The 16,893-nt window shown below is 40.5% G+C and overlaps 1 protein-coding gene across 1 annotated transcript; it reads left to right on the top strand.

The window, feature by feature from the left end:
* The first annotated feature begins 13,760 nt into the window (after positions 1-13,760).
* On the top strand, positions 13,761-16,588 carry LOC102863610 (secretoglobin family 1D member-like). The gene is made up of 3 exons (XM_006899870.1): positions 13,761-13,815; positions 16,165-16,352; positions 16,550-16,588. The coding sequence occupies exons 1-3, from the start codon at positions 13,761-13,763 to the stop codon at positions 16,586-16,588; spliced, it is 282 nt and encodes a 93-aa protein (XP_006899932.1).
* Positions 16,589-16,893: the final 305 nt, after the last annotated feature.

The following is a 16,893-nucleotide window of genomic DNA, read 5'->3' as shown; positions in this document are numbered from 1 at the left end:
TTTTTACTTTTCTAACAAATACATCCAGGAGAGGATAAATAGACTGGTGAATCTTTTCTACGTCTTCCCCAATGTTGTCTGGAATCAATTTATTGACCACCTCTTTCAAGTCATTTGTCTGCACCTCTCAGGTCATCATTTTCTTCCAGATTTGGCAGACGTGTTGGTTTAAAATCAGAGAAAGTGTGTATTAGGGTTGTATTATTTTCCCATACCTATTTAATCTAGATACTGAGCAAATTATTTAAGAAGCTGAACTCTATGAAGAAAAATGTGGCATTAGAATTTGGAAGAAAACTCATCAATGAACTTTGTTATGCAGATGACACAGTCTTGCTTGCTGAAAGTGAGGAGGACTTGAAGCTCTTGCTGCAGAAGGTTGAACACTGCAGCCTTCAATATGGATTGAATTTCAATGTCAAGAAAACAGAAATCTTAACCACTGGCCTGGTAGACAACATCATGATGGATGGAGAAAGGATTGAGACTGCTAATGACTGCATCTTACTTGGATACACAGTCAATACACTTGTCAATACACAGTCAATACACAGTTAGAAGATCAGGAGGCATATCACATTGTGAAAGTCTGTAGTCAGGGACATTTCCAAATATTTTAGGAGTAATCATGTCAGTTTGAGGATCAAGGTACGCCTGATTCAGGCCATAGTCTTTTCAGTCACTTGCTGTGTATCTGAGAGGTGAACAATGACTAAGGATGATAGAAGAATTGACGCTTTTGAACTATAATGTTGGACAAGAGTGTTGAATATCCATGGACTGCCAAAAGAACAAACCAATATGTGTTGGAGAAGGTGCAGCCAGAGTGTTTCTTGGAGACAAAGATGAGGAAGCTTGTCTCACATACTTTGAGCATGTTGCTAGGAGAGGTTATTCCTTGGAGAGGGACAGCGTACTTGGGAAGGTAGAGTGGTGGCAAAAGACAGGAAGATCCTCAACCAGGTGGGTTGATATGGGAACTATGGCAATGGGCTTGAATGTGTCAGAGATGGTGAGGATGGCACAGGAGAGGACAGAATTTGGATTGATTGTTCATAGGGTCACTATGAGTCTTACTCACCTTGACGGTACCTAACAAGAACAACGACCACCAACGGGGTCTAGGGTATGTTGATGTTAATATAGTGTAATCAAATTTAGGTTAATCAAATCAAATTAGTGTCATCAAATCAGGTTCTAATAGTTTCTGATTAAATAAATATCTGATATGAGGAAGACTCTCAAACAGATGGCTTGTTCCAGCAACTGTAACAAGGGGCTTAATGATAGTGCAGAATGTGAGGGTGATACAGGGTCAGACAGGGATTAATTCTGCTGTCTTCAAGGTCACTGTGAGTCAGAGTACACGTGATAGCAGCTAATGACAATGACAATGTTAGGGTAAAGTGCATTTCTTGAAGGCCTTATATGCATACTTATTTTTTGACAACTTAAAAGTTTTCAAGAAAGGGGATTGAAGACTTTATGTTGGTTATTCATCTATTTGCATACTTTCTTATTCAGTCATGGTAAGAATATACCTATTGCTCAAATATGTTGAATTTTTAATCAAAATATTCAATAATAGCAGTCTTGGCTAGAATCATAATGGAAGCATGTGACTAGGTCGTGCCTGGCAACATGAAAAAATAACATATTGCCTTTGTTCTGGATAATAGCAGAAAAATCGATTTTGTCCTATTCATTCCTTTTGCTCTGAGATTTATTCTATCAGCCATTAATATTTTGTTACTCTTAGAGCTTGGAGTGTCTTTGTAAATGTTCTCTTATTCCTTTGTTTTACAGTTTGCAGTTTTGCTTTAGGTCTGTTGCTGAACTTGAAATTGGCTTACACTTTGTGTATCAACTTGTTTTGTTTTTCCCCCTGTAAACCTCCACCTTCTAGCAAATGTAATACATCATGTTTATTACGATTACTTACAGTTTAGCTTTGTTTTTAACATGTAATTTAAAAAATCTTATTTTTAATGCATAATTTTGTGGTTTTTTGTTTTTTAAAGTCTAAAGCTCGATCCAGGTTGGTAGCAGAATCCAGTCTGGACATCTCCTGACATGTGCTGCAGGCGCCTCAGCCTTGAAGCTCGTGGCTTTACACCAGTGTCACAAAGTTCTCAGTCCTGCCAATATTGGCTCTTCCCTTTTTCTTCCCCCAAGCTTGTCCAACAGACTTGGGCAAAAGCTCTGACTCTGTCTTTCTTGTCTCAGGTCTGGTTCCCCTCTGTGACTGTTGTGGTTATTGCTCTGGTCTTGAAGGACAAGTTGTATTTTCCTTCTTGCTTCTCCTTGCTGACAGTGAAGTTTCTTTCTGTAGTTTCAGGGGTTTTGTATTTACCACACTGTCTTTACTTTTGGTGTATTGGACATTGTTTTTCCGAAGAGGTTTAGGCTTACAGAAAGTGGCATAGATTGTATAGAGTTCTCACTGATCTCCGAAGTCCCCGTATACAATGCCTCTCATTGCTCATAGTGACTTCCACATTTTTTGTGAATGATGAATACAGTTGTTGTAAACATTCATGAATTATTTACACAATTATTAGATAATAAGCTTTGTAACAAACTGGCAAACTGATTTTGAAACTCATTGTACCATGGTCTATTCTGGAGAATGTTCCACGTGTACTGGAGAAGAATACTTTGCGTTGAGTGGTGTGTTCTGTGTATGTCTATGAGATCCAGTGGGTCAATTGTGTTAGATAGTTCTTCTGCGTCTTTGTTGAGTTTCTTTCTAGTCATTCTGCCCATCATCTAAAGTGGTGGTATTGAAGCCTCCAAGTATTATTGTGCAGGAGAAGCATGGACAATCTCTTCCTATGTGATTTACTGTCTCTGAAAGCCCACTGTTGGGTCAGCTATAGGTCAGTTCCAACTTAAAGGCAACAAAAACAACAACAATATTGTAGCATTGTCTATTTTTTCTCTTCACACTTGTTGAGTTTTGATTTATGCATCTTACGACCTTATCCTTGGATGCATAGATATGATAGTAATGTCCTCTTGTTCAACTGACCGTTTGACTTTTATTTAATAATACTCTTTCTTTTCTCTTATGCTAATTTTTGTCTTAAAATCTATTTTATCAGAAATTGATACTGCCACTCCTGTTCTTTTCTGATTGCTGTTTGCTTGACATAGTTTTTCGCACCCTCTGATTTTTAGACTATCTATGTCCTTGGGTAAAAGGTGTATCTCTTGTAGACAGCATGTTAATGAGTTGTGTTTTCTTATCCTTTCTGCTGTTCTTTTTATCTTCATTAGTACTCAGATATGGCAATCCCCCAAATCGGGCAAGTCATCTTATTAAGAAAAGTCATTTGAAGTGCATTTCTGTATAGCCAAATACATATTATTTATTTCCACATGCACATAGAATATTCTTCAGAATGTCTTTCTCTAGAAACAGATTTTTCCTGGTGAAACGTCAGGATGGTGTGAGTGAATCTTGATACCAAGGGATTTGGCATGACTGAAATGACTCATCCAGATTGAAACTAAGCTCTGTTTGGAAGCAAACTTCAGCTTAATCTAAACTTGCTTCTTCTGCTGTTTGGAAGAGACAATTCAGTTGTACAGACTGAAGCTCAGCATCAAGAAAACAAAGATTCTCACCACTGGGCCACTTGGCAGTACCATGATAGATAGAGAAGAGATTGAGATTGTTAACAATCTCAGCTTGCTTAGAGCCACAGTCAACACTCTTGCCACCAGCAATCAAGAAATCAAAAGATGAATTGCATCAGAGAATTCTGCTGTCAGGGACCTCTCCAGAGTGCTGAAGACCAACAAAGTCAGTCTAGAGACTACGGTGCACTTGATCCAGTCCTGGTCTTCCCAGTTACTTAGTATAAATTTGAGATATGGACAATGACTGAGGATGACAGAAGAACTGACGCATCTGAGTTGTGGTGGTGGAGAAGATTATTACACATACTATATACTGCCAAGAGAACTATTAAGTCTATCCTGCAGAGAGTAAAACCAAGATGCTCCTTGGAGGCAAGGATTTTGAAGCTCTGCCTCACATTCTTTGGGTGTGTTGCCAGGAGGGACTAGTATTTGGAGAAGGATATCATGCTTGGAAAGGTGGATATGGGAAGCCAAACTTTATACCAAATATTATATGAAAATCCTTGTTCAGGAATTGAAGAAATTACAGATTTATAAGTTAGGATTTCTCTTGTGACAGATCATAGAAAATGAGCTGTTTGTTCCCTGCAGACAGGAGACAGCAAGGGGCCCCCTATAGAGGGAGTGTTCCTTCCTGAGCTAGGGTTCACCCTGAGGCATCAAGGCAATACTTAAGGGTAAACCAAATTCTTACATTTGTGAACCCCTCCCTCCTGAGTCAAGCAGAAGGTTTTCAATAGAAAGAGCTTGGCTTCATTTGCATTGAATTCTCTTTGTAATTTACTTTCTGATAATTTTCAATAAAGATACAGAGAAGCTTGGCTTGGGGTCTTCAGTCCAGAACTGCTGACCCCCTGTTTTATGCTCTCTGCTCTATCTCATTCCTGGCTGTGTGTCTCATTATTAATAATTATAAAATTATTACATTCTTTGGGACCCTTGGTCTCGAACAGGTGGAGAGACAGTATAGGAGACAGAGACCCCAGATGAGATGGATTGGCACAGTAACTGGGGTAATGAGGATAACTGTATTAGTCACAGCGAAATTGGCTCAGGATAGTGCAGGGTTCAGAGCTATTGTGCAGTGGGTCACTATGAGTTGCAGTTGACTGGATGGTACAGAACAACAACAATAAAAAAAAACACAAACAAACCAACAACCAAGAGTGAAGATTTGAGCTTATAGTCACTGAGTTTGTTTGCCTGGCTTAAATGAAGAAAAAGGCCTTGATCAATATGTCCCAAGAGGTCAGACTATGGAACTGATAATATTAAGCAGAACTGTATCTAGTAACAACTTTGTAACTTTTTGTTTGTGACACCAGCATGATGATACAGTCATGTCTTTTGTTTTATTAAGCTGATAATTTAAAAAAAAACAACAACCCACAACTCACTCTCTTCATGCATTTTGAAATAGTTTAGTATCCTTCCTTTGTGTTCATATGTCTCCTTATTCTCAGGTCTCTCTACCTGTCAATAAAATTTCTTGCTTTCAAAAACAAACAAATAAACAAAAAACTTCTTGCTTTCACGTCTATTAGAACATAAAATTATTGTTTCACTATGACAAAGAGACACTCCAGATCTTCAGAACAATCAACAAGACCAAAATGGAATAATTTGCCCCAAAATAAAGTTTAGAACATAGTAAGGGACATGGGGGGGAAAAAAGTGCAAATGGAAATAAGGACCCTATGGAGGAAGAGGAAGTGTGATGTTACCTTGAGGGGACTGCAGCTAATGTCACAAAACAAACACTTCTGAATGAGAAACTGTTCTGTGCTATGAACTCGCCTCCAAACCAAAAAAACTGTTCACCAAAAAAAAAATAAATAAAACTGAGTGAGATAAATTCTTACCATTCTTGCTTTTAGAAGCCTTCAGGAAATGTCTCTTCTAAGACCAGTTTCTTAATTTTTCTGGCATTTCACGTTGTATTCAATATTGTGCACCCAAATCATCTTAAATGCATCAACTTTTCAGTCTCATCTTCCAGCTCTCACATGCATATAACGGGATGCATGAATCAGGTGCATGGGAGGCGTCCACCGGAAAGCAGATTGACAGACCACGCAGCATATACCTTGATTTGGTGAGTGATGCAGAGGAAGGGGTTACTATTTATCCAAGTAAAGTGAAATCTTGGAGAACTTCCATTTTCTTCTCTGCTTATCATGTTGTTGCTTGTGATTCCATGTATTTGTGGATAAATAGATATGTAGCAAGGATTAAATGCAACAAAGCATGTAAAGAACTTGATACATTATTTGACCTACAAAATCCATTTCAGACTCACAGAGACTTTGTATGACAGAGTGAAATTTTTCCCACAGGGTTTCCAAGGCTGAAAATCATTACCAAAGCAGATAGATGCATCTTTATAAGAGGAATAGCTGGTGACTTTGAACCTCTGTCCTTTTGCTTAGAATACACGTGCTTGATCACTGTGACACCAGGGTTTTGCATGCAGCCTAAATAAAATTTTTTTTAAAAATGCTGCTATTGTGCTAGTCACCATTGCAGGAACTTGGAAACAACCCAAATGTTAAACAACAATCAAATGGATTGAGAAATTCTAGTTTATTCACACGATGGAATACTATACAGCATGCAGGAACAAAGATTCTGAAAATCATTACCTAATTTGGGTGGGACTGAAGCGCATTATGCTAAGTGAACTAACTCAGTCTCATAGAGGACAAATATTGTATAAGACCATTTTTTAATAAATAGAAAGATAACTACTACAATTGGTATGAGGATTCAAGGGGGGAGGGTAAGAGCCGAGGGGTGAGGATGGGCAGGGGGTAATCACAGGTTGCACAATTTGATGGGTATGGGGAATGGTGGGTAAAGGAAATGGGAAAGATTCAGTCTGAAAAACAATGTTTACAAACTTTGTAAGTATAACAGTGTAAACATTTTCTTTTTAAAAAAAAGATATAAGTAAACTTGTTCCCAATCTCTTTTTTTATTGTAATTATTGTCAATATAGTTTTGCTTGCCAGGCAAACAACGTTAACAGCTGTGTTTCAGATGTAATCATCTCACTGTCGATTTGCTGTCACTTTCTCCTGAACATCCTGTTCTGTAAAGATTTGCCAATCGTTGTGTGCTCCAGGAGAAAACAGTCTGTTGACAGAAAGACTTAGTTAATATCAGGAGCAGCTTAGGAAAGATGATGTATTCAAGATCTTCTTGAACTTGAATCTTGTGGAACAGGTTGAGCAGAAATAAAGTGGTTGGAAAAGGCAATTCTGACTCCAAGGCAGGTTAATGCTGACTAGTTATGGAATCTAGGATGGGAAACACGGGGGAGGATTTTCTAGATGTGTCACAGCTCACCGATCCATTCTGCCACCATTGCCCACACAATGTGACCGCCATCATTTGACCTTTGCTTCCTCGTTCATCGGCAAGTCTCTCATATTTCACTGTGGTCTAATGTGTCTTGTATGTGTCATCATGTCTCAGATTAACCTGACTTCCTGATGTACCCAATTCAAGCCCTGTGCTTTGTAATGATTTATTTTCCCTTGAAACCTCTCATGTTAACTTTTTACAGCAAAGTCCTATATATCCTTGAGTGTTGCCAGAACCCTCTACTCTGTGCAGCCTTGTCACGGCCCCTGACTTCACTCAGCATTTTCTATGCTTTGCCCTGAGTTGCACTTTGCTCATAGGTGGGAAGTCCTGTAGAAGGTAGAGGTTAGCTCGTCTGCTGGGAGGGTCTCCGCCTAGGTGTGATCCTGAAATAGACACGTAAAATGAAAGAGGAAATTCTTTTTATCAATTTGGACCCTAAAGGATTGGATTTGTGATCTCTTTTTGGGGTTTCTATCAGTAACCTGGAGTTTGGAAGAGTGGATGGGTAGGAGTTCCTCTTCCCACTGTTCCTTCTGTTGTTGTTTACCATTGAGGTGAGTCTGACTCCTTGCTGACCCTCCAGCAGGTGTTCAGAAGCAGTTTAATCACACGGGAGGGGGATTGCAGCAGCTGGTGGAATCAAACTGCTGGCCTTTGGGTCGGCAGCACAGCCCCTCACCACTTGCCACCAGAGCTCCACTCTTCCTTGTTATCAGGTGCCATTGAGTCAAGTATGACCCATAGTGACCCTGTGAACAAAAGATCTGAACCCTGTCCTATCCTGCACTATCCTCACACTTCCTGACACACAAGAGCCCAATGTGGGAGTTACTGTGTCAATCCACCTGGTTAAGGGGTTTCTTTCCTTCTTAGTAGGGTCGTTGAAAACCCTGAATTTGTTCTCCAATCGTCGTCATGCTTATTATTTCTCCCTTGAGGTCAAAGAGAAGCTTAACTGAGTGTTCCCTGACAGCAGAGAGGAACTCTAACCCAACTCAGTGATTTGCTCATTTCTAAATTCAGTCACTCATTTATAGAAGAAAAATTGCTGCTATTATGCTCTTTGCTGGACACTGTCCTAAGCAAGGCTAATAATAAAGCCAGAATTTGCCTCTGTAATTATACAGCCACCACTGTGTGGGGAAGGACACAGTGATGAACTGATCAAGCGTTTGTACATTAACCACTGAAAGGACTTCCAGAGGCTGTAAAGGGGATTTGTAAAGAACTCACTGGGGTCATAAATCAGTTCCACAAGGGTGGGCTGATTGAATTGAAACATTTTGTCAAGCGACGTTAGAAGGGCATCCAGACGTTAGAAGGGCATCCAGTTACTCCCAGAAAAAGTAAAAGCATAGAAAATCCTTTGGTTTATCACAATATCAGATTTTAGCTGGTCATCCAAACTGTTGTTAGGTGCTGTCGAGTTGTCTATGACTCCTAGTGACCCCACGAACGGCCGATCAGAGCCTCGTCCTGTCCTCTGCTATCTCCATGTTCTCATCATAAGTCCTTTGTGACAGTTACTGTGTCAATCCAGGTCTTGAGAGTCTCCGTGTCTTTCACTGACTCTCTGTCTTTCTCAGCATGAAGTCTTTTTCCAAGGATTAGGCCCCCCCACTTTACCACATGAGATGAAGTTTTACCATCCTTGCCTGTAATATGCACCCTGGGTGCAATTCATTCAAGACAGATTTGCTGGTTCTTTTGACAGTCCGTGTTGTTGTTGTTGTTGTGTGCTGAGTTGGAATTCACTCCTAGCTGACCCTCCAGCAGATTTTCAGAGGCAGTAAATAATAAGAGAGTAGAATGCCCACCTTTTTCTTAAGAAGCAGTTGGTAAGTTTGAACTGTTTGCCTTTGGGTTGGCAGTGCAACTCCTGTCCATGAGGCCACCAGAGGTTGCATCCAACTTAGAGTAGAACTAGTCTAATGAGAACTAACCATAATAGTTAGCTGAGGTGGTGACTGAGGCTCCTAGGTGGTCAGACCTCCAATTAAGGATTGGAAAAATGACCAAAAGAAAGGACAGTTAAATACTAAATAAAAACAAATGGTTATTAATGTCAAGTGCAAAGCTTTTATGAAAACTTTTATCAGTCAATGTTGATCTTTGCATCGGCTACAAATTTTGACACAATAAGGAACTTTTCAAATTTTCCTAACTTCAGGAACTTTCAGGAAAAGCTACTTGACAGTTGAACATGTCTCTGACTCCTTTAATTCCCAATATACAAGTGTACGTACAAAACCCAATGACAGAAATGTCCCTCTTGTGTAAAACTCTCCCTTTAATGAAGAACATACTTAAAATTCAATTACAATAACTACTTTAACTGGAAACCTCTCATTGCCTTTAAAAACTGTGACTTTGGAAACGTCTTACCGTCTTTAAGTGAGTTTGAGTGAGGTCTCATCAGTTTTGGCTTGAATGCAAGCTGTTTGCAACAGAATTGCTCTGTACACCTTGTTAAATGTAGTTAACAAATTTTTCTTTTCCACGTCATCAAAAGCACCAGTGATGCAAATGAAAAGTCCCTTTGTTGCAGACCGAGGGTCCCAAAGAATGGAATAATTTTATAATTATTAATAATGAGACAAACAGCAAGGAATGAGATAGAGCAGAGAGTATAATACAGGGAGCCAGCAGTTCTAGACTGAAGACCCCAAGTCATGTTTCTCTGTGTATTTATTGATAATCTGGGGAAGCAAATAACAAAAGGAATTCCTTGAAAATGAAGGCTCTATTTTTCTCTATTGTCAGCCTAAAGCTCTTGTTGTTGTTGTTGTTGTTGAAGGCTCTATTTTTCTCATTGTCAGCCTACTTCTCTAGCTTAAGAAGTATTTCCCAGGAAGTAATGCTCTGTAGGAGGGCCCTAGCTGTCTCCTGTCTGCAGGAAACAAACAGGTTATTTTTTGGGATCTGCCACAAGAGAAATCCTAACTTACAAATCTGCAATTCCTTCAATTCCTGAACAAGGATTTTCATTTAATATAAAGTTTAAAGTTTGGCTTCCCATATCCCTTAGCACATGTGGGAAGCTAAGAGAGAAGTAGAAACAACGTGGAAGTAATGCTGTCACAGAGACCTAGTGTACCCAATGGAATTTGCTGATGAAGGCCAAGTCTGGGCCAGCAGAAAGCCTTTGGTCCCATCTGGAGAGTGCTTCAGAGCTCTGAATGCTGCAAAACAGCACTGGCCACAAGAAAACCTATTCCTATGTTTACAGACTCAGAGAACAGGGGCTATGTTTTCTCATTCATTTATTTCCGGGAAGGAGTGTGTATAGATTTTCTTACAGTTTTGGAAAGAGAGAATTTCTTGGTTTGAATCTGTGCTCTAACTAGCAACTGATGGCAACCCAGGATATGAATGACAAATAAGTCAAGAAGGTCCAGACAGAAATGTTATATTGTTGTTATGTTGTGTTGTTGTGTGCCATCAAGTCAGAACTGACCCATTGCTTACCCTCCAGTGGGTTTTCAGAAGGTGTTATGTATTCATTAACATTTCTTTATTATTAGATTTAATATGTGTCATGAATTTAGTTAAATAATGTAGCATCTCATTAAACTATCACATGAAGCTTAGGATGTAAGTAGTAGAATTAATTTTTATTTAATTCACATGCAAGCAAGATTCTACTGAAGATTATCCAAAAACAATTAGAACAGCACATCAGCAGAGAACTGCCGGAAGTCCAGGCTGGGTTTAGAAGGGGTCGTGGTACTAGGGATACTATTGCTGATGTTAGATGAATCTTGGCTGAAAGCAGAGAATACCAGAAGAATGTCTATCTGTGTTTCATTGATTATGCAAAGGCATTTGACTGTGTGGATCATAACAAACTGTGGCTGACTCTGAGAAGAATGGGAATCCCAGAACATTTAATTGTGCTAATGCGAAACCTATACTTGGACCAAGAGGCAGTAGTCAGAACAGAGCAGGGTAACACTGCATGGTTCAAAATTGGGAAGGGTGTACGCCAGGGATGCATCCTGTCTCCATACCTTTTCAACATGAATGCAGAGCAGATTATCCAAGAGGCTGGGCTCTATGAGGAGAATTGTGGCATCAGGATTGGTGGAAGGTCTATTAACAATCTGCGTTATGCAGATGACACAACCCTGCTTGCTGACACTGAGGAGGACCTCATGCACTTGCTGCGAAGGGTCAAGGACTGCAGCCTTCAGTATGGACTGAGGCTCAATGTCAAGAAGACAAAGATTCTCACCAATGGACCAATTGGCAGCGTCGTCAGGATGGATGGCGAAGAGATTGAGATTGTTCACAGCTTCAGTTTGCTCTGCTCCACAGTCAACACCCTTGGCACCAGCAGTCAGGAAATCAAAAAGCGTATCATGATGGGAAAGTCTGCTGTTAGGGACCTCTCTAAAGTACTCAGGAGAAACGGTGTCTCTCTGGAGACTAAGGTGCGCCTGATACAGGCCATGGTATTTGCAATCGCTTCTTATGCATCAGAGAGTTGGACAATGACTAGGGAGGACAGAAGGAGAGTGGATGCTTTTGAGCTGTGGTGCTGGAGAAGAATACTGAATGTACCATGGACTGCCAGGAAAACAAACAGATTCATCTTGGAGAGGATTAAACCAAGCTGCTCCTTGGAGGCAAGGATTCTGGGGCTTCGTCTGACATACTTTGGACATGTTGCCAGGAGGGACGGGTCCTTGGAGAGGGACATCATGCTTGGGAGGGTGGAGGGACAGCGCAGGAGAGGAAGACCCTCTATGAGATGGATTGATTCAGTGACTGGGGTAATCGGGATGGGTGTGTCAGTGCGGTTGGCGCAGGATAGAGCACGGTTTAGGGCTGTTGTGCATAGGGTCGCTATGAGTCGAAAACGACTCGACGGCACATAACAACAACAACAACAACAACAACAACAATTCTTTTTTGTTTGTGTTTATATAATAACAATTTCTTTACATTGTATTTCATTCATATACATTGTGTTTTATACAATCTTTCATTTAAATTGTGTTCCATACAATTATTCATGTACATTCAGTTTTACATTCTTTTTAAAAAATTCATTTGCTTACGAAGTTTATATACATTGTGTTTCATACGATTCTAGTAATAATTCACACTATTCTTCATTCACGTTATGTTTCATATAATCATTCTCACGCATTATGTTTTATAAAATTAATTTTATGATGGGCCTTGCCCATCACCCTATCTTTTTCCCCAGATCCTTCCCATCTGCTTCCTCCCCTCCCTTTTGGATGTGAAAACATAATCCACATAAAGGAAGTAATATTCCTAAACTCTAACATGCAGTAAGCTTTGGTTTAGAGTCAGAGAGTCTGCAATCTTCATGAGCATAGCATCTGGCTTTTTGGGGTGAGGCAGAGGAGCTGAGTGAGTCTGAGGTCTCCTCCATCATCCCAAGCGATTTAACTGAGCCCCACTGTTGCTCTCCAATGGACTTAACCAACATTCTGCCAGTTTGTTCACTGGTAAATCGATTAATAAAAATCCCTAGTTCATAGCAGTCATTCTCGGGCTTTGCTGCTCATCAGGCCTCCTCAATTTGACTCTACAGAGCAACTTTGGCTTTTAAAAAATTTTCCACCTTTTTCCTTTGTACAACTGAGAATAGGGACCTTTGGCCAAGACTGTGACTCCTTTTATAAGGATTTGTTTTTAAATGAGTAGTTGATTTATTTATTATTATTGTTCTACTTGAGTGAAGGGTTAGAAATCATATTGACTTTTTAGACAATCATTCATAGTGTTTTATTTCATAAGATCAATTGCCATTGAGGAATGTAATTAAGGAATGAATGAGGATGTCTAACCAACACTTCACCGTGTATTGTCCCTCCAACTGCCCATTTCTGATGATAAAAAAAATTCTTCTTGAGTCACATGGAGTGTGGTGGTTCAACAAGAGATCGACAGGCGGTGAGTTCATTGCTTTGGATGGGACGACTTCATCTCCCAACAAAAATTATATTTTCTCAAGGCAACAAAGGTAGATCTTAAGCTACAGTCTTTACTTCAGTGTGATAGGGGAAGATGCTCACTCATTACAGTTCTTGTTCTCTTTATTATCGTCATCTAACCTGCCTAGATCCCAATAGGGTGAGAGAGTCCTCCTTACCACTGATGAGAGCCTGGCCACTTAACACTTTAGAAGCTCTGTGGGTACAGGGAGGGAGAGTTATATCATCCTATGATATGATGAAGAACTGAATCTCTTAAAAAAAAACCAAAAAACAACAAACCTATACTGCAAAGGACCTCTCAAACATGCTAAAGAGAAAAGAGTTTTATATGTTTGCTCTCCCCTTATCAGAGGGTAGCTTGCCAGTTTCCCCAAGAGCCTAGGATCTGCAAATCCGACAGAAACCACCTGTTCTTCAGTACTGTCACAATGTACAAAGAAATAATAGTCACAGGGCTCAGAGAACAAACTGAGGGACCAAATAACATTCCTGCAGGTCCCTGAACACTCATCTGAAAGTGCGAAGCCAAGTTCCCATGGCGCTGTTCTCACTGAACCTGCTCTAAGAAGGAAGACAGAGAAGTGGGGCTGTGTGACACAGGTGTCTGGCAGACATCCTCAGTGAGAATGGCAGTGCTGGAAGCCAAACCATGTGACCTGTCACCTGTGTGTGTGCTCAGAGCCAGGGAGGCTCACTGCGTATAAATAGCCCCACTCTTCAGGCTCCTGAGATCATCCTTTGCAAAAGGTAAAGGCAAAAGAAGCCACCATGAAGCTGTCCATCTCTTTCCTGTTGATCACCTTGGCCGTTTTCTGCTCTGAAGGTGAGTATTATTCCCAAGTAATCCTGGACCCTTGACATATCTTGAGTTAGTTTTGTATGTGATGTTAGATATTTATCTCCTTTCAATATTCTGCAGCTAGATGTCCAGTTTTTCCAGCACTATTTGTTAGAGACTCTTTTCCCCCTTTAATGAGTTTTATCTCTTTGTCAAAGAATGGAATTAGGAATCCAGAAGTAAATCCATCCATCTACAGAAAGCTTGCGATCAATACTCTTAGTACCAGCTGCCAGGAAATCAAAAGACAAATTGCATTAGGACAGCCTGTCAGGGATGGCTGCAGAGTACTGAAGAGCAATGATATCAGTCTGGAGACTAAGGTGTGCCTGATCCAGGCCATGGCCTTCACAGTTACATGCTATTTATTAGAAAACTGGACAACGACTAGGGATGATAGAAAGAGAATTAATGCTTTTGAACTCTGGTGCTGGAGAAGATCATTAAATATACCATGGAATGCTGGGAGAACAAACAGGTTTGTCCTGGAGAGGGTGAAACCAGGCTTTTCCTTGGAGGCAAGGGTTCTAAAACTTCATCTGACATACTTTGGGCATGGAGAGGGACATGCTTGGGAGGGTGGAGGGACAATGCAAGAGAGGAAGACCCTCAATGAGATGGATTGACTTAAAGACTAGGGGAATTCGGTTTGAATTTGGTTTGAATGCTGGAGAAGGAGGGACATTCTCCTCCTGTACCAGTAAGATCTGATCTGATGGTACACACTCAAAAAAATCTGTCTTGTGATTTTCTGACTGCTGGTGCCATGAGTGTTGATTGTGGAGCCGAGCAAGCTGCTATTGTTAACAACCTCAGTCTCTTCTTCATACATCATGGTGCTGCCAGCTGGCCCAATGGTGAGAATCTTTGTCTTCTTGATGTTGAGCTTCAATCGATATTGAAGATTATAGTCTTTGACCATCTGCAACAAGAGCTTCATGTCTTCATCAGTTGCAGCAAGTGAAATACTTTGGCCTATCTTCCATGCTCTGGAAATGGATCCAAGTGTCCTTAAATGTTTTCACTGAAATCCAACTTGCTGAACCACATTCACTTCTCTTTTTACCCATGACCTTATAATCCAAGTTCTTTAGATGATTTGAGGTAGGTCATCTACAGAGAACCACAGCTCAAGGCATCAATTCTCCTTCTATCATCCCTAGTCATTGTACAGCTTCCTGTTATTTGAACTTTGGTGCTGGAGAAGAGTATTGAATATACCATGGACTGTTGGAGAACAAACAGTTTCATCTTAGAGAGGGGGAACCCCGGCTGCTCCTTGGAGGCAAGGATTCTGAAGCTTCTTCTGACATCGGGCATGTTGCAAGGAAGGACCAGCCCTTGGAGAGGGACATCATACTTGCAAGGGTGGAGGGACAGTGCAAGAGAGGAAGGCCCTCAATGAAATGAATTGATTCAGTGACTGGGGTAATGAGGGTAGTTGTGTCAGACACAATAAGATTGGCACAGGATAGAGCAGGGTTTAGGGCTGTTACACATAGGGTCACTATGAGTCGCACACAACTTGATGGCACATACAATAACTACAACAATCTCCACAGGGGTGGATGGAAGGCTGGTGGGGTCTTTATTGGACAGTGAGTGGTTGGGCCAGACTTGGGGGAATGGGGAATCCAGAAATGGAAAAGTGGTTCTTTCAGGTCTCCACACACTTGCCAGTGGTGGCAATAATGAGCTCTTCTTTCTCCTCTGGGTTCTTTAACAGTCCCTACAGAATTAAAGACTTAATATGATGTGCTAATTTCACAGATAATTATGTTTTTCTCTGTCTTTACTCAATAACATATTACTAAATCCCTGATTTTTCTCTCAAAACATTACCTTTCAACATTTAATTTTACTTAAGATTCAATTCCCCAGGTATTACTTTTCTTTCTCTGGCTTCTAGTAAGATCTTTGAGTCTACCATTCACTAAAATTCAGTTAACCCAAACTCCCTCTTTACCCAGTGTCTTAGGCAAAAAAGGGAAGCATTTTATTCATAGGGATACATTATTTTTTTTTCAGATGTAGGCTATAAAAATTGTAGCAAACTTGAGCCGTCTCAGAAAGCCGTGAGCATGTGTTTTAAAAACCTCTAACTAGGTCCAGAAAATGGTTTTCCTGTTCTAGCAACTTGCTGTGTGATCATGAACAAATCAGAAACTGTCAAGTCTTCTTTTTCAACAATACACTCATGGGATTGGATTATGAAATCTTTAGCTATTGTACAGTTGTAAGATTTTTTTTAAAACTGTTGCTAAGAAAATTTGCTTTCCTAACATGAATTTTATTTCTTTCCCTTCCCTTTACCCGGTTTAACCCCGACTCCAGCTAATGCAATAGCTTGTCCACTGGCTGTTCTAGAAGCAACCAAGTTCTTAACGGAACCAGATTTTACCTACAAATTGTACCTTCAATTTTATAAAGTACCCCCTGAAGATATCAAAGCTAAGCTACAAGTGAAACAGTGCGCCAATGAGCTGTCTATTTGGGAAAAAGCACTCATTTCAAAAGTGGTGGTAATTTCTTTTGTTATGATTTTGATTAGCTTCTCAGACAACAAGGAGGTCAGCTTGCTACTCTGGTGTGTGAAGGCACCTGCTTTGCTGCTCACATATTAGCACATGGTCCATGGGCATAGAATAGAAGCTCCAGAAACAGCAGCTGATCTAAACTAAAACTCCACAGAGCCTCTGGCTGTGTCCTTTCCTCTCAGGTCATCTCCCTGGGAGTCATATTCCCCTCAGTGTCCTGAGAAGGAGTCGAGCAGGGTCCCATGCAGTGACAGTGAAGGGCCGACGCCACAGCTGCCCACCAGCACAGGAGCAACTTCCTGAAGGGGGGGGTCATCACTGGGGACGGGGGTGGGGGTTCCTTCACTTAAAGACTCTTTGATTGACTTCACCTTGTTTTCTTTTTGAGTGTTTGTTTTTGTCTTTTTTTAGGCAAAAGTTGTTGCAAAATGTGTTCTCTAGATGGAGAAAGCATGTTATCCAAAGCTGCGTCTCGCCTTCTGTGCTTAGCTGATCTTCACTGGAAAATGTAGAGGTTTCAACGTCT

Source organism: Elephantulus edwardii, unplaced genomic scaffold (genome assembly GCF_000299155.1).
Source record: "Elephantulus edwardii isolate Elephantulus edwardi_28Jun2011 unplaced genomic scaffold, EleEdw1.0 scaffold00268, whole genome shotgun sequence".
Lineage (NCBI taxonomy): Eukaryota > Metazoa > Chordata > Mammalia > Macroscelidea > Macroscelididae > Elephantulus > Elephantulus edwardii.
The sequence above is the reverse complement of the archived record's forward strand: the minus strand, read 5'-3'. Positions and strand labels throughout refer to the sequence as shown.